General features: G+C 38.5%; 1 protein-coding gene across 1 annotated transcript in view; it reads left to right on the forward strand.

Moving 5' to 3' along the window:
* Positions 1–15,283, forward strand: part of SNIP1 (Smad nuclear interacting protein 1) — a 29,616-nt gene extending 14,333 nt beyond the window's left edge. The window contains exons 3-4 of the mRNA XM_089688804.1: positions 6,548–7,101; positions 11,538–15,283. Of these exons, the coding sequence (XP_089544930.1) occupies positions 6,548–7,101; positions 11,538–11,805 (822 nt within the window). The 3' untranslated portion in view covers positions 11,806–15,283. The remainder of the gene's footprint in view (positions 1–6,547; positions 7,102–11,537) is intronic.
* Positions 15,284–17,274: the final 1,991 nt, after the last annotated feature.

A 17,274-nucleotide genomic window follows, 5' to 3' on the forward strand; every position in this document is an offset into this window, starting at 1 on the left:
TAGCTCTTTTTACAAAAACTTTGTGAAGGGCTGATTGTATTTGTTGCAAAAACAAGGGCTTAGATTCTTTGGGCAAACATAAACTTAAGAGATCAATAATTATATGATATTGTCATGAAAAGGTAACTTCTATTTGCTTAATGATCACCCAATAAAGGTTTCGGTTGGTTCTAGGTCCTGGAATTGGGCATGTGTGACCTATAGTAATCAGTAAATCTCTGGACACCACTCGGATGCTTCAAGTAGGGTCTGTAGTACATCCCTGATTAAAATAGTGTTAGAATATTTGCACCTGGGCTTATCATAGAAATTAGCTATGTGTATGCATCAATAAATGTAGTCAGTACAAGGCCAACAATGTGGGTCTTGAAATAACTTTTTTGTCCAGCTATTTCATGTCTGATAAGTGGTTCTTCTCACTAATCATTTCAAGTCTCGTGTTTCACAATGTTTTTGGTGAAAATGCTGTGATCAGTAGGGAATTAATACTTGGTGGGAAAAAAACAAGTGCCTTGTTACCCTCACTGTAGTTTATTAACCCCATTCTAGAAGCAGGTAATCTTACCCTTCAAATAGTATGAGAGATGATCCAGTGTAAATGAATAAGCACTTATAGTAGGCAACACAGCTACTTTCTTGCCTAGGCCCATGTCTTTACCTATTACTCAGTGCTGTGTGGCTAAAACAAACTTATCAGTCGAGGTATGAATTATCACCATGCAACTTTGAATTGTTTTAGACCTAGTAATCCTAAGGTATTCAATGTAATCAAGTATAGAAATGGGTAGGATATTTTTCTGATGTCCGCAATCTGCTAGGCTTCTGTAATCCTGAAAGAAAACAGGGCATCTAGGTGCTGTCATATGTCTGAAAATGTTCTACTGCTTTTAAATCAGTAATTTTATGCTAAATGTTCTGTTCCCCATTCATCTTCCAGGACAGCAACATGAGAGGTGACTGATTCCTCCAGAAAATACAAGCAGAACAAGTAAAAACCTCTTCCATCCCTCTTGTCCTTTAGTTTAAATTGTGTCTACCGTCCAGGAGCAGCACAACTGTTTGTTGTTTATCTGCCTGACTGAGTAGCTTTCAGCGGTCCCCCTCAGTGCATATCTGCTTAGTGAGAGGGCAGCCCCTTATTTTTTCATTCCAGGATCGTGGCCCCCCTTTTTTTGGGTGTGGGGTCAAATTTTGAAGCTCCCAGCTAGTTAGCTCTGTCACCATGGCCTTCTGGGGAGTATTTCAGTGACCAGCAGTGGTTTTCCAGATGGTGGTGGCAATGTTTTCCACCAGTATTTTGGGCAGAAGTATTGAGGAGTGGTGTTCAGCCCAGGCCTCAATTTGGGGCTTCAGCGACGTCCCTTTCAGTGATTTAGGATGACACTTTCCATTGGTGTCAGAACAGTGCTGAGTTCAGACAGCATGGGGATTAATGCACCTTTCCTGACCAAAGAAGGAGAGGCTGAGGACAACAAGCCATCACTAAGTACTGTGTCCAGAAACAAACATGCTGCTGGGCGAGTGCAACCCTTGGATGGTTTGGAGTATTTCACTGTGGTGATGGGACCAGTGGTGTTAGTTTTTTACTATATGCACCTTCCCTCTCCCTGCGGGAAAAACTTAAGCCCAGGCACTTACCATCCCATCTTCTATACAAGCTTCAGGGTCTAGTCACCCTAAGAAGCATTGCAGTAATTGTAACAAGAAATTGTCTTCATCTTATAGCAAGCCGTTTTTCTGATGATTGTATTCAAACGCTGACAGCATGTGAGACTTTTGATTTAAAGCTGCACTTATTTGCCTTCAGCTCCTAAGACCTGTTCTTCAGTCTCGTTGCCGACTCTTCACTCAATTAGCCGTTTTACTGTTGTTACCCAGGAGGAAGAAACGGCAATAGAAGCTAATTCCTCTTTGGAAGATCCTGCTAATGAGAGAGGGAAGAAATGGGTATGTAACCATAGATTTTTTTTCAGAGGTTACAAAACCAGCATTAACAAGGATTTGAGAGCCTTTTAATAAAATGGAGCCTAAGGAAGGTTTGCTTTTCACTCTTACAGAACTTACCAGTAACAACAACAAATGATCAGCATCAGGGAAAAGTTGCCTCAGTTCTACCAACAATGGGAATCCATATCAGACAGCCCATTCATCTTACAATTTTGTGAAGAAAGAGTATCTGCTAGAAAATTTAGCCACTCCCCTCAAACTTTCTTCTTGGCCAGGCCACCAAGAGACCCGATAAAGGAAGCTGCCCTGCAGGATTGCATAAATACCTTTGCTCAACAAGGGGGTGATCATTCCAGTACCAGAATACTAGATCCTTTGCGTTTTTACTTTCATATGTTTGTCCAGAAACCAACAGGAAAGTCCTGAATTATTGTAAATTTGAAAAAATTGAGCTACAAAAAATTCAGAATGGAAAAATGTCCACTAAAAGAAGTATTGCTTATCACCTTGGATTTTCAGAATGCCCCAAGTCATTTAACACACCATAAGTTCTAATGCCTATTGGTGCTGAAAGATCATGATGGCAATTTTGCCCCTTTCCATTTGGTCTTTTGGTGATCCCAAGAATCTTCACCAAAATTCTGGAAGAAGTTATATTTTACTTTCATGTTCAAGGATCTTCTCTCATTCCTTACTTGGATGACCTACTCTAATATTCCCCTTGGGAAGAGAAAAGGTGAGGAGGACTTTTTAATATCTTCTATAACTTTAAGAATCTTAGTTGGCTGGTCAAATAGTTTTCCTTGTTTCTGGCCTAGGCTAGGGTTTTCCTGTGTTACCAAATCAATTGGGTGGCTCAAAATATTCTCCAAGATTCTGACAGTACAGCAAGTCGCTTCAGCATTAGTGGTTACGCTAAGAAAAAATTGTCTTTTGGATCCTATGACAACCTCCTGCATTAATGTGGGCCACAGCTGCACTTGAGAGCCCTACAAACATGCTTTATATCAACATGAAATCCAAATAGGAATTCCTTAGACTCAGTGCTTCGTCTCCCTTCAAGTCTGACATACATTAAAGCAGAAGAAAAATCTAACTATAGTTATTCTTGAACATGTTCCCTCCCCCCTCCATCGACCTATCTTGCCTAATTTGTATTAAATAATGTGTACGTTTTTTTTTAATTGCTCCAGTCTAGTCATGTGATCCATAGCTCTGGCTCCCCTTTGTCAGTGAACGGCTGGTGTATAAGAGGAGGGAGTTCCAACCATGACTGGGCCATAGGCACCTATGGCTGATATCACTGTTCCTGCAGTCAACAGCCATTGTCAAGCCCTTCTTTACACACCGCAGGATCACATACCCTGACTGACTGACTGAATTTTTTTTTTCTTATACAGGATAGGTAGGAGAACGGAAGGGAACATTTTTAAGAATGGTTGGGGTTTTCTTTTACTTTAGGCTGGTGTATGAATATGTTGAACCTGGCAAAGGGCAGATATTAGGCTCTGATAAAGATAACTGATCCAACTCCTGAGGAGTGGGGTGGGGAGCCCATGCACAAGTCGCTTACGCTGAAGATCTGATTCAGTCCACTTCCAATCTGAAAGAACTGACAGCAGTTAAAGAAGCATTATTAGACTTTAATGCAGTGATAAAGAAACACAAGGTGCAGATTTTTATCGACAGTACCACCACAGTGGCATTCCTAAAGCCAAGATGGGGGCATGTTCCACATTGTTGCAGCCGGCTCAAGAGTTTTTTTTTTTCCAGGCAGAAAAGAATGTAATTTCCATCTCAACAGCCCTTAATAGAGGAACATCAAATCTTGTAACAGACATCCTCATTTGGGGGGGAAAGATTGACACAGCAACTGGTAAATAAATCCAAAGGTATATCTACAGATTTCCAGAACGTGGCACATGCCTGCAGTAGATCTATTTGCAGACAAAAACTGAAAGGTAAAACATTTCTCTATCAAGAGAGGAAAGGACTCTGCTTGGTTCCATAATTGGAATTCCAATTTGTGCTGTGCCAGGGAATTGCTGATTTTCCGGATGCTGCAGAAACTAAGCCTGTCCAAGTGCAAACTCAAAGTGTTTGCTCCTTGGTGGCACAGGAGAAGTTTCAGTTCTACAAAAGATGTCGATCCAGATTCCATGCTCACCGACAGCCAAGTCAGATGATATTTTTCAGGGACAGGTGTATCCAAGACTGAAATTCTATCAGTTAATGACTTGAATGATAAATGCTGAAAGAAAAAGATTGTTCAGGGAGGTTAATTAATACTGCTCAAAAGTAGAAAGCGTTATGCAGGAGTGTGGTGCTTCTTCAAACCTATATTTTATTGAATCTTTGCAATCTTTCTCCTCTAATGAATTATAAAACAATTAAATTTAAACTGCTAAATACCTTTCTCATCAGCAGTTAGAGTAGTGTTGTGACTTCTGTCAGCGTCCAGCAGAGCACTGGTTAAAGCTTGTAGAAGTAGTTTTCATTCTCCTCTGATTGTCCTATGAGGCTGCATAATCCCTGACTTTCTGTCTGGACAGTGATGATCACATGCACTCTCCCAAGAAGAAAAATACTCTAGCAATACAAACCAAACTGCGCATGTGCAGCTTGCCCCCAAGGCTCTGTTCCATCAGGAGATGGATTGGGGGCTGTGGAAGAAGCGGAGGTTCAGAGAAGACAAAATCAAACATCCTTTTTACACAATGCAGAGGATTAACCCCTTAGGTTCCACAGTGAGTATAACAAGCATGTTTTCCTGCATATACAGACTGATTTTACTGTTGTGTGTTTAGTAACAGTTTAACTTAGGCTTTAAAGTTCATGACTTTAAAGATGGGGCCATTATAATGGCCCAGAGAGTTGGGGGTTTACAAGCTGCATCACTGTAACAGTCTGATGATTTTTTTTCAAATGGGCTTATATTGAAGTCACACCCTATGTATCTATTAAAGGTGGCCATAATGTTTCATAGAGGCCGTATACCTTGGATACCTAGATATTACAAGAGACTTTAGAAGATAAAGTAATCTTGTTCGGTGGCCCTAAAGAGTTTACAGGTCTACAAGAGCACAGTTGCCAGATAAACCAAACTATATTGTTTATATAAGGAAGAAGTACCACCGTCACTAAAGGCATACTCAACCCAGATCTTTGGTAACATCATGGTCAAAGAAAGTGGGAAACTCATTGGAATGAATCTGCAAAAAATCTTTGGTCTAGTCAGGCAGGTGTTAAGTACTATATAGAGTGGAGGACCTTTCACAACAAGACCTCGAACTTAGCAGACAGTTCTACAGGAAGAGGTTCTACCCTGAGGTAAGTTTTTATTATGTTATTTGTTGTCCTGGAAGATGATTGCAAAAGTGCCCTGTTAGTCTTACCTGTAACGGTATTTCTAGGGCTCTTCCAGGACAGCAAACCTATTTCCTACTCTTGTGTAAGTTGGTTATTTTCCCATTGTGCACTGGTGGAGACAGTTTGCATTCATCTCAATTAAGGAGCAGGGTTTGGGTTTTTTTTTTTTTAAATTGTTCTGCTTGTGTTTCCTGTTTGTTTTTTTTCTTCCAAGATGCTTTGTCACTTTAAACTGAGCTAATCTTTGTTAGCCTAACCCAGTGTTTCTCAACTCCAGTCCACATGGACCCCCAACAGGTCATGTTTTCAGGATTTCCATTATTTTGCACAGGTGATTTGATCAGTTTCACTGCCTTAGTAATTACCACAGCTGTTTCATCTGAGGGAAATCCTGAAAACATGACCTGTTGGGGGTCCATGAGGACTGGAGTTGAGAAACACTGGCCTAACCTTACAATTTATGTACTTGTCAAGAGGTCCAGATACAACTGTATTCCAATAAAACTCAGTGGGATAATACAAAAAGTAGCCAACATGTTCTGGGTGTCTGGGAAAACACCCCTTATCATCAAGAGTTGATTGACAATAATGTGAATAGATTAGAAGTGAACTGGCTACCTTTTATATTTTTTCCATTGTGATTGCAAGTACAAGCCTTGTGAGTAGCTGGTTTTGGCTCATAACTTCTTGTGCTCTCTGGTTGTGCTGTGAGTGTAAAAGCCTCAGTACAAAACGCTATTGGCAGTATTTACAAAATCCATCGCTAATAAATGTATCTGTCCTGTAAGGTAGCATTTACAGGAGCACAGTGGCCCATACTGCATGAATGTGGCATCTCTTAATGTGCCTGGTACCTCTGGGAGCTGAGTCCTGACTATCTTTTACACTGTCTGCATTTGGGGCTGTACACCTGCCCCTGCATGCCTATCGAATTTGGCAGTGCAAGCGAGTCTGTGCAGCCACTGCATCTGCTTTCACTTACATAGTCTGCCTGCATTCAGCTCTGGGCAGTGCCAAGTGCATTAACAAACGCCTCACTTTGCAGGGCCCTACATCCATGTGAATTAGGCCTATGTGCAAAATGTTATCATCGTGCATCTCTTACAGGTGTTCTAGTCGCCTAACTAATTACTGTTGCAGTATCACTCAAAACATTGATAACATTTTGGCTGCTAGAATATTAATTTTGTTAATTGGTTAGATATATTTGCTTTTTTTTTTTTTTCCAAAGGAAAAAGAGAAGCACACTCGCAGAACTCATGATGACAAGCAACCCAGAGAGAAGCGGGAGAATGATGTCCGAAGAAATACTCACAGAGACCAAGCAGGCATCAGAGGCCATCACAACCACTCGAGGCATAGGCAAAGGGATCGTGAAGAACAACATTTAAGAGAGCAAAGGGAAGAAAGAGAGTTCCACAATGACAGGAGGAGGGAAAGACGCCAGAGGCAAGAGCAGGGAGAAGAGATTGAAAATCCGGAGGCCGACAATACAGATAATAAAGGGGAAGCTAAAGAAAAAGAAAAACCAAACTTTGGACTTTCCGGGGCATTACTTGAAGATACAAATACTTTCAGAGGTGTTGTTATAAAATATAGTGAACCACCAGAAGCTCGTATTCCGAAGAAACGGTGGCGTCTGTACCCATTTAAGAATGATGAAGCTCTTCCAGTCATGTATATTCATCGTCAGAGTGCATACCTCCTGGGTAGGCAGAGACGTATTGCTGATATACCAATTGATCATCCATCTTGCTCCAAGCAACATGCTGTCCTTCAGTATCGGTGAGAATAGAGTTCTAATGCTTTTATAAAGTGGTGTTTTGTTCTTTCCAAATGTCTTTGTGATGTAAGCCTAAGGAAAAGTAGAGCTTCTTCCCTCAGTGCTGTCAGAATCCATTTTTAAATTATTGTTGTGAGGATTACAAGTTGAATATTTCCTTTATTTTTGTTATAGTTTCTCTCTCCTTTGCATTTTATCCCCTTCCTGAGCTGAGCTGAACTTGAAAGTTGTTGCATTTGTTTGATTCCTCTGCAAAATAGTTGGGGTACTAGCAATTCTTCTTTTATTGACACCTGCTGTTATTTTCCAGTGTCTTTAAATTCCAACTGAGCTGTGCAGCTCTTATGTTAGCACCTAATGAAGTACAACACTGTTTTTTTTTTTTTTAACCACTTGATCTCCGAAAGGTTTTACCCCCTTCACGACGAGGACATTTTTGCTATTCAGCACTGTACTACTTTAACTGGCAATTACGCAGTCATGCAACACTGTACCCAAATTAAATTTATATAATTTTTTCACACAGAGATTTATTTTGGTGGTATATAATCGCCACTGGGTTTATTTTTTGCTATGTAAGTGAAAAAATACTGAACATTTTTTGGGGGAAAAAAACATTTTTCTTAGTTTCTGTTATAAACATTTGCAAACAGATAATCTTTCTTAGTAAACTTAGGCCAAAATGTAGTCTGCTGCATTTCTTTGGTAAATAATACAAAATATATATATATTTTTTTTTTATTTAAAAATTGATCAATCCTGATGCACTTCCTATCTCATTTCTTGAGGCATTAAAATGCCAGGACAGTACAAATACCTCCAGGATGACTTTCTTTTTTTTTTTTTTTTCTGGAATGTACAGTCCAAGGTATTTGCATGGCAAGATTTTTAAAGTTGTAATTTTTTGCTACAATTTTTTGGAAATGAAGAATTTTTAAATAAAATTTGAAATTTTATTCAAATTTCTTTTAACTTTTTAAAGTAAGAGTACCGATACTTTGCGGACGCAAATTGCACTACAAAGAATAGCATTCGATTCCTGTCCAAATTGCATCCAAATCTTATGCGGTTTCCCCACTACTCTTGTGTGAACCCAGGCTTGTCATATCCTTAGTTGACACAGGAGTGGTGCGGGAAAACCTCCTTGCACTGATCCCTTGCTGTTACAGAAGAAAAAGCCTCTTCACAGGTCTAAGGATTTAAAATCCCCATGGCTTTCTCTCCTCTGTGCAGGGATGATGGTACGGGCTAGATTGCTATTCATTGGTCAGCACAATCATGGTGCTGAATGCTGAATACTCATGCAAATACTCTGTACCTGCACCGATATCTATGCATGCTTCCTTTTTTTTATATATATATATATATATATATATATATATATATATATATATACATATACTGTCATCAGAGTAGTTCAATGTAACCATTTACTTATTATAGTGATGATGATATTATTAACTGCAACCGTTTCAACTGTGATGAATGTCGGAACATGGTCCTCTGGGTCAATAGAGGCCATAGTACATCGAAGTACAAATTGCACAACTCAGTTTGTCCCTTTTTAAAAGGTCACTACCTTGTTTGCAACCTTCATTCATACAGGAGCTCATAATACACAGAGGGAGACTGGACTATCAAACTGACAGCCCATCCGCACAGGTTAAATTTGAGGAGCATCTCTCCCAGTGTAATCTGCAGGGTTCAGCTGTTTTTACAACTGTACTTGCTTTGTCAGTGCTGCTGAAATAGAGGGGCAGTCGTTTTGAACCATATGAATTTAAGTAGGAGAGAGGAGGTTCTCCCCATCTAATCTCTGAGCGCCGGCAAATTGACCCCAGGGACAACACACAACGCTATATCTTTAAAACATATTTAAATTCTTGGGACAGGCAGCGTAGAGAAATCTCCCCAGTGGGACACAGATGGCAAAAAATAAACCTGACAACTTATTACTATCCTGTCGTCTTATCTAAAATGCTATTTGCCTTTGCTTTCACTTTAACCAGGTTTTATTTGTTAGGTAGTTTTTTTTTTTTTTGGCAAAATTTTATTACAAAGTGCTTATGCAGCAATCCTATTTTTGGTTTAAAAAAAAAAAAAAAACCACACTAAACTTTCTCTAATTGTTTGCCATTGTTTTATACCAGCTAATGCCAAACATACAGTGGATATAAAAAGTCTACACACCCCTGTTAAAATGTCAGGTTTCTGAGATGTAAAAAAATGAGACAAAGATAAATAATTTCAGAACTTTTTCCACCTTTTAATGTAACCTATAAATTGTACAACTCAGTTGAACAACAAACTGAAATCTATTAGGTTGAGGGAAGTAAAAATAAATCCACATGGCACATCTTGACTTGGCAATATTTGCCCACTCTTCCTTGCAAAAACACTCCAAATCTTGTCAGATCACGAGGGTATCTCCTGTGCACAGCCCTCTTCAGATCACCCCACAGATTTTCGATCGGATTCAGGTCTGGGCTCTGGCTGGGCCATTCCAAAAGTTTAATCTTCTGGTGAAGCCATTCCTTTGTTGATTTGGATATATACTTTGGGTCGTTATCATGCTGAAATATAAAGTTCCTCTTCATGTTCAGCTTTTTAGCAGAAGCCTGAAGGTTTTGTGCCAATATTGACTGGTATTTGGAACTGTTCATAATTCCCTCTACCTTTTTGTCTAAGACCACAGTTCCAGCTGAAGAAAAACAGTCCCAAAGCATGATGCTGCCACCACCATGCTTCACTGTGGGTATGGCGTTCTTTTGGTGATGTGCAGTGTTGTTTTTGCGCCAAACATATCTTTCAAAATTCTGGCCAAAAAGTTCAACCTTGGTTTCATCAGACCATAACACATTTTCTCACTTGCTTTTGGGAGACTTTAGATGTGTTTTTTGCAAAATTTAGTTGGGCTTGGATGTTTTTCTTCGTAAGAAAAGGCTTCCGTCTTGCCACTCTACCCCATAGCCAAAACATATGGGAGATTGTTGGCAGCCTCCCAGACCAGTTTTTTCTTATCTTTTCATCAATTTTGGTGGGACGTCCAGTTCTTGGTAATGTCACTGTTGCGCCATAGTTTCTCCACTTGATGATGACTGTCTTCACTGTGTTCCATGGTATATCTAATGCCTTGGAAATTCTTTTGTACCCTTCTCCTGACTGATACCTTTTAACAATGAGATCCCTCTGATGCTTTGGAAGCTCTCTGCGTACATGGCTTTTGCTGTAGGATGCAACTTAGAAAATGTTGAGAAAGACCTACTGAAACAGTTGAACTTTATTTGGGGTTAATCAGAGGCACTTTAAATGATGGCAGGTGTGTACTGATTCCTATTTAGCATGATTTTGCATGTGATTGCTTAATTCTGAATACCCTTACATCCCCAGTTATAAGAGGGTGTGCACACTTATGCAAACACATTATTTTAGTTTTTTATGTTTACTCCCCCCCTAAAATAGTTCAGTTTGTTTTTCAATTGAGTTGTACAGTTTATAAGTCACATTAAAGGTGGAAAAAGTTCTGAAATTATTTATCTTTGTCTCATTTTTTTTTTACAACACAGAAACCTGACATTTTAACAGATTTTTTATATCCACTGTAAGTGGAGAAGCTCTAGAGCATGTCACTCCAAGGCAGAGACTCAAACAAGAAAGATATACTTTTTTTTTATTTCAGAGAAGAGCCAGACTATATGTGTAGAGCTTCAACTCCATTTATTTTGGCTCTGTACAGGAGAGAATTTTAAGACTGGCTTGAAAGGGTTGTTAGGTCGTTATTACTTTTTTTAACAATTGTCAATTGCGCAATCATACAACACTACCCATATGAAATTTTTGTCATTTTATGAGACAGAGCTTCCCTTTGTTGGTATTTAATTACCACTCGGTTTTTTAAAATATTTGCTAGACAAACAAAAAAAAGACCAAACATTTTGGGAGAAAGAAGTTTCTGTTGCAAAATTTTGCAAATAAGTAATTTTTCTTCCTCATTGATGAGGCTGTGCTTCCCTGATTATCAGTGTAAATGTGTGTTGTCAGGATTGCTGGTTATCGGCTCTTCTTTCCTCACACAGTGACAGTACGTGAGGAAAAGAAATGCAGATAACCATCAAATTTGTATACATGTGATCACCTGTGATTGGACACAGCTGATCACATGGTAAAGGGCTTCTGTGATCAGCTGTAATCAGAGCACGCCTTATGCGTGCCTAGGTGGTGGGGTTCTGGGAGGACATCTACAGATGCTCTCCCACAACTAAAAAACCATGTTGTAGCCATCTTTTGGCTATGGCACAGTTGGGAGGTGGTTAAAGAAATTCCACATTGTCTTTACATGCCAAATACTACTTATACTTTGGCCAGTAGCTCATTGACTTTTAGAAAACTTCCTTTGAAAAGGAGAAAATGAAAGATTTTGTTTTTTGTCTCTTTTTAGGATGGTTGCGTTTACGCGTGCTGATGGGACTCCAGGAAGACGAGTCAGGCCTTACATCATTGACCTAGGATCGGGAAATGGCACCTACTTAAACAACCAGCGAATTGAGCCACAACGTTACTATGAGCTGAAAGAAAAAGATGTTCTGAAATTTGGATTTAGCAGCAGGGAGTACGTTGTTTTGCATGAGTTTTCAGATACATCAGAAGTGGACAAACCAGATGAAGATGAGGATGAGGATGAAGAAGACGAAGGTACTGACAGCTAGCAAGCTGCAAATTGAGACACCAGAACAGAAAAAAAAAAACCTTTGAATTATTTTTTTTTTCATAAGGAACTGAAAAATAAACTGTCATGTTTTGACAGCTTGAAAACCTCTGAGAACATTGTAAAGAAATGGATTTTAATGTCTCCTAAATGACAATATAGATGTATATAAGTTTTCATTCATATACTAAATGAACAGATTGCGTTGTGGTGTTTTCAGCATTTTTGAAATGTCTTTTATTTAAAAAAAAAAATGAACACTTTATTAAACAAAATCATTGTAACCACTGTGGTTATACGAAGGTGCTTTGATGACATCTTTGTGGTTATGATGCCAATGCTGTCTGAACTAAGATTTTGTTTGAGTTATGATATAATCTATATAAAAGAAAAAAATAGATCACAAATTTGCAATGATGGTATATTGGGTTAAAACTGTTTATCTTTTGTGTAGAGGCTCCAATCATAGAAAAGGAAAGCGTGCAAACAAGGATTAAAGCCGTATTAAAGCCCAAATCAAAAATCTTATATATTGCAGCTTACCAATCATTAGATGTGGTGGTTTCATTGTTTTTGTTAAGTGCTCCTGCTCTGGATGAAGGGGCACAGGGAGCAACTTTGGACAGCAGCATTATCAGTCTGGGTGGAGGGAAGCATTAGATGTATTAGCAGATTTAGATATGCTGCAGAACTCCAGCTTACAGTGTAGTTACACAAGCAATTCAGCTTACAGTATAGTTACAGTTCTTTTTTCCTTTTTGGATGAAGGTTTTACATAAAAGCTGATCATTTTAAGCACCACTGTCGGTGGTAAATGGTTTGTCTCAACACCCTAACTACTACATTTGCAAGATAGCTTGTTTTGTTGAAAAACATCAGACTTACTGGCTGGATCTCCAGATAAAAATAAAGGAAAGAAAGCCAAAAATTATTGCAGCCACCACATCTAAGAACTGGTAAGCTGCAATATAATAAATGTTCCCTTTTGGGTTTAATACCACTTAAAGCACTGTTAAGGTTAATGCAAAAGAAGCCTCTGGGTTGAAAGTTACTTTTATTGCTAAAATTCCTACACTTAAGCAATCACTGTTAGATTTAAGATGCTCTAAACTAACAAACTCTGAATCGGTTACATTGATTTGCATTAGCCAAAAACAGCTTTTTTTACAAATGAAATGTAAACTGTAGTAGACATGTCACATGCAAGAATTTCAGTTCTGAAAGATTTCAAATGTAAATCTTGAGATGCATACAGGTAACATAGCCTACTTACCCAGTACTAAAAATGTTTTTCCAAACCACTGTTTGCATTCAAAACCACATTGAAAGTTCACAGGATGCAAAGAGGAAGCTAATCAGCCCACCAACAAGCGTCAAGAAGTAAACACTATAGGGTTGATTTACTAAATCTGGAGGGTGAAAAATCTGGTGCAGCTCTGTCTAGGAATCAATCGGCTTCCAGTTTTTTTTTTTTGTTTTTGTTTTTTTTTTATGTCAAAGCCTAATTCAACAAGCTGACTGGCTACCATGCACAGCTATACCAGATTTTGCACTCTCCAGTTTTAGTAAATCAACCCCTAAGGGTCCAAGCATTCTGGGCATAAAAAATGCTGCTTATACAGGCTTTTTTTTTTTCCTTTCTTTCTTTTCTTCTTCAGCCTGTAGACTCCGCTCTGCTATCTGTGTCCATGCACATAAGGGAGTTTACAGGCATAATTTTCAGAGGAGCGTTAAGAGGCAGATAAAAAACCCTTTAGGCCTAGTTCACATTGACATTGAAAGCAGGCATTTGAAGGGCATTTTTAAAGCTCCTCAAACGCCTATGCAAATTATACTATGAACACAGTGCTGTTCACATTATCAGACCATGAAGCTTTAGCATTGCTTCAAAATTGAAGCCTCATGTGGAGTCAGGAGTTTGAAGCCTGTCAGTGCCTCCCATTCAAGTCTATGGTGACGCTCCTCAAACGCACTGGCAGTCATTTGCAGAGCATTAATAACATCACAGTTTATTTAGTTTGTTGTGTGGTTTTAACACTGGTCGAATGCTTATAAAACGTTTCAAAACTGCACATAGGGCGTTTGGGGAGTGCTTTTAACGATTGCAAAAAGCCAGTCTAAAGCTTCTTGGCGCCTGTCTAACGCCCATACTAAAGCTCATTAATGCCCATACTAAAGTTATAGGAGCGTTTTGTAAGATTTAGAAATTTAGTCAATTGTGAACAAGCCCTTTTTAAGAGAAGCTTTAGAGCGGAAAAAACACTTGGGCTGCATACACACTAGCAGTTTTTAGAAGCTCAGAAATGCTGGATGAAAAACGCAAATAATGGTGATGTGCTGGTGTGTAGGAGCGTTTGAGTTTTTACAGTACATTTAGAAAAAAAACACTTTTAGTAGCGTTCAGAGTTGTTTTCTTCAGGGAAACTGCTCCCGAACACTCTGCAAAAACAATTTTTTTTCTGCTAAATGCCGAAGCTTGAAAAAAATGCTTCTACCATAAAATATTGTGCATGGACACACAGGATAACATGATCAGCTTCTAGGAGCTTAAAAAAAACACTAGTGTGCATGGAGCCTCAACCCTCACACATGTGGCGTTTACGGGCGTTCAGCGTTTTCAAGTGTGCATTTGCAAAATAAGCAGAAGAGAATGTTTTTTTGGGGGAAAAAACACTTCTAGAAAATGCCTATAAACTCTCATAAAATATTGTTGAATATGAGCATTTTTTATGGTGCTTTTTTTTCTGTCAGGTTTTTTCTCTGTCCCCGGAGTGCATGGACCCTAAATGAGCTTTATGATGTCTGGGTGCGTGGGATAACAGAGACTTGAGATATAAGAAAATGTAAAAGGTCTAACTTTTGCAGTGTTTGTTCAGTAGCATTATTAAATCACTGATTGTGAGGGTGGGTTAGATAAGCTCCATAGGGGGGTGGGGTTTGCAGTTAGAGAAACTTTGTTAAAATGTTTATTTGCCATTTAATTTTGACTAATGAAATGCAACACGTGCTGACTGATCTTAAGCAGAACACTTATTGGAGAACAGGTTCACATTAAAGAGAACCAGTCATAGCTGGCCTTCTGCAACAATTTCGATATTTTGTCTTAAATGTTTGTTTGCAGTCTGTTACCTTACAGCTCACCTCCACCATCACAGAAGCGAGTGCTTTCTCTGATTCAATACTCCTCACATGCGTTTTCTCTCCCCTGATGCAGTAACTCCGAGCTTAGAGTTTTGACAGCTGACTCCTGTGATAGTGGAGGTGAACAGTAATAGCTAGGCCTTGCTTAGCAATGTACATAAATGGCCAAACCTATAGCAAGAGCATTATTCAACTTTAGTCAAAGTTGCACCGTTTGTCAGTCCAGTATCTGCATAGGCGGTTTTTGGTAAAGGTGATCAAACCCTTTAACCTCTACATAGCTTTACAATATGCTCAACACCAGTAACCTTAATAAAGCTTTACCTGTTTTACAGTAAGGTAGAGATCCTTTCTGGTAAATAAGTTATATTATTGTAAAAGCTATCTATACCAGTGGAATGGATGCTTCAGTTGTTGGTGGCAGGCCTAATTAATGACATGAGAAGACAACACACAAAGCTAAACGGCTCACACCTTTCTCCTAGCAGCGCTAGGGCCATTAACCAGGTTACAAACAGGTTGCCAATACACATGCTGTTTTCAAAGCATGCTTGGTTTTCTATCAAGCAAGCTATTAAAAAAAAGGGTACACCAGGGGCCTCCTATAGTCAATGCAGGAAATATTATAAAATATACATAATCCTGCATGTAAAGGCTGCCGATTGATTGCTGACTCCACCCTAAATAGAAAAATGTATTAGGTGTGGTCACCAAAACTCACAAACAGCACATAAATGAAAAAAGGGTAAAAGGTTACCCCTAAAGAAAGTTTCATGAGGGACCATGCAGCTATTCAAAAAATTGACTTTAATAGAAAAATATGCATAGCAAAAATAACATACAAGGTGAGCAACCACCACCAACACTACAATAAATTTAAAAAGACAACGTTGTCAACCTGAGCAGCTGCTTGTGTGACTAGACAACGTTGTCTGTTTAAATTTAGTGTAGTGTTGGTGGTGGTTGCTCACCTTGTATGTTATTTTTGCTATACATATTTTTCTATTAAAGTCAATTTTTGAATAGCTGCATGGTCCCTCATGAAACTTTCTTTCGGCGTACCTTTTTTACCTTTTTTTTTTTTTTTATTTATGTGCTTGGTTTTCTACTAGCATAGATGCAATTGCATTAAAAAGCCCTACTCTTGTCAAAACTGCAGACAGTTTTAATGTTTCATATTCTGAGGATTCTTGTTGGAAATCAATAGTTATCACTGATTAAGGTTCAGTGTATGATGGAGTATATATAACTTTTAGGTTAAAGTTGTACATATCTCTGATGGTAATCTATTTCTCTCACTAAAAGGGTTGTATTATGCACAGAAAATATACTGTATATGTTACCACTTGATCTTCTGTCGCCCCTGCAAATTTGTATAAAAAGTTTCAAGTATTGTGAATATTTGGTGTACAAGAAACACAATCCCAGTAATTACATTATGCACCAAGTGACCCTTTCTGGTGTGTGACACCTTACCTGCAATTTGTCAGCAGTATATGCCTGTTTTAAATGTCTGCTCTTTGACCAAAACGGGAGGCATTCTGGATGTGTACAAAATATTCTTTGTCCTTATAGGTATACAAGGCATTATTGGATTGCTTGGTCAACTTAAATGTGCTGTGACAAAAAATTTTCCTGCCAGATCTTCAGGGTTTAATTTTTTTTGATTTACCAGGATATCATGCAAGCACATTATTTTTATACATATAAATATATATATATTTTTAATAGTCGTGTATATCTGCCAAAAGACGACTTTATTTCTCTTTGTTTTAGAAACTAGAACATGTTGGCAGTTTTTGGTTGGTTTAGCATTTGTGTTCGTCCTGTAAAATAAACTGATGAGACTAAAGCTTTCTAAAGCTCATTTATATGGTCTTTTCATTCAATGACAACTGATATAAATTTAATATTTTTTATTTTCAGAGTTCATTGATACGTGATTGGAAAATCTTGTTCAAAATTAAAAAAAAAAAGTAAACGGATTTGTTTTAATAGCAGACCCTTTTATGATTATGTGAAATGTGTTAAAATAGTCTTCCAAATATACAGTATTATGACTGGACATATGCTATGTAACTGCTTCTCCAGTAAAGTACTCATTCCTCAAGCATATGAACATTGTAGGTCTAAGCAGACTGAATAACACTGTTACCTTATCTCCAAACTACTCTCTCAGGCCACTGATGTATGCAGAGAGCAGTTATATTAGACTGCCAGTGGGGGAAACTAGAGCTAGGGTGGAGTAACAAACCAGCAGATTTTTTGTTCAATTAGGTCTCTTGCACATTGGCAGCACAATGTAAATTCCAGCACTGTCCCACCTATA

This window comes from Staurois parvus, unplaced genomic scaffold (assembly GCF_062004578.1).
Source record: "Staurois parvus isolate SC_StPar_1 unplaced genomic scaffold, SC_StPar_1.0 ptg000454l, whole genome shotgun sequence".
NCBI classification, from domain to species: domain Eukaryota; kingdom Metazoa; phylum Chordata; class Amphibia; order Anura; family Ranidae; genus Staurois; species Staurois parvus.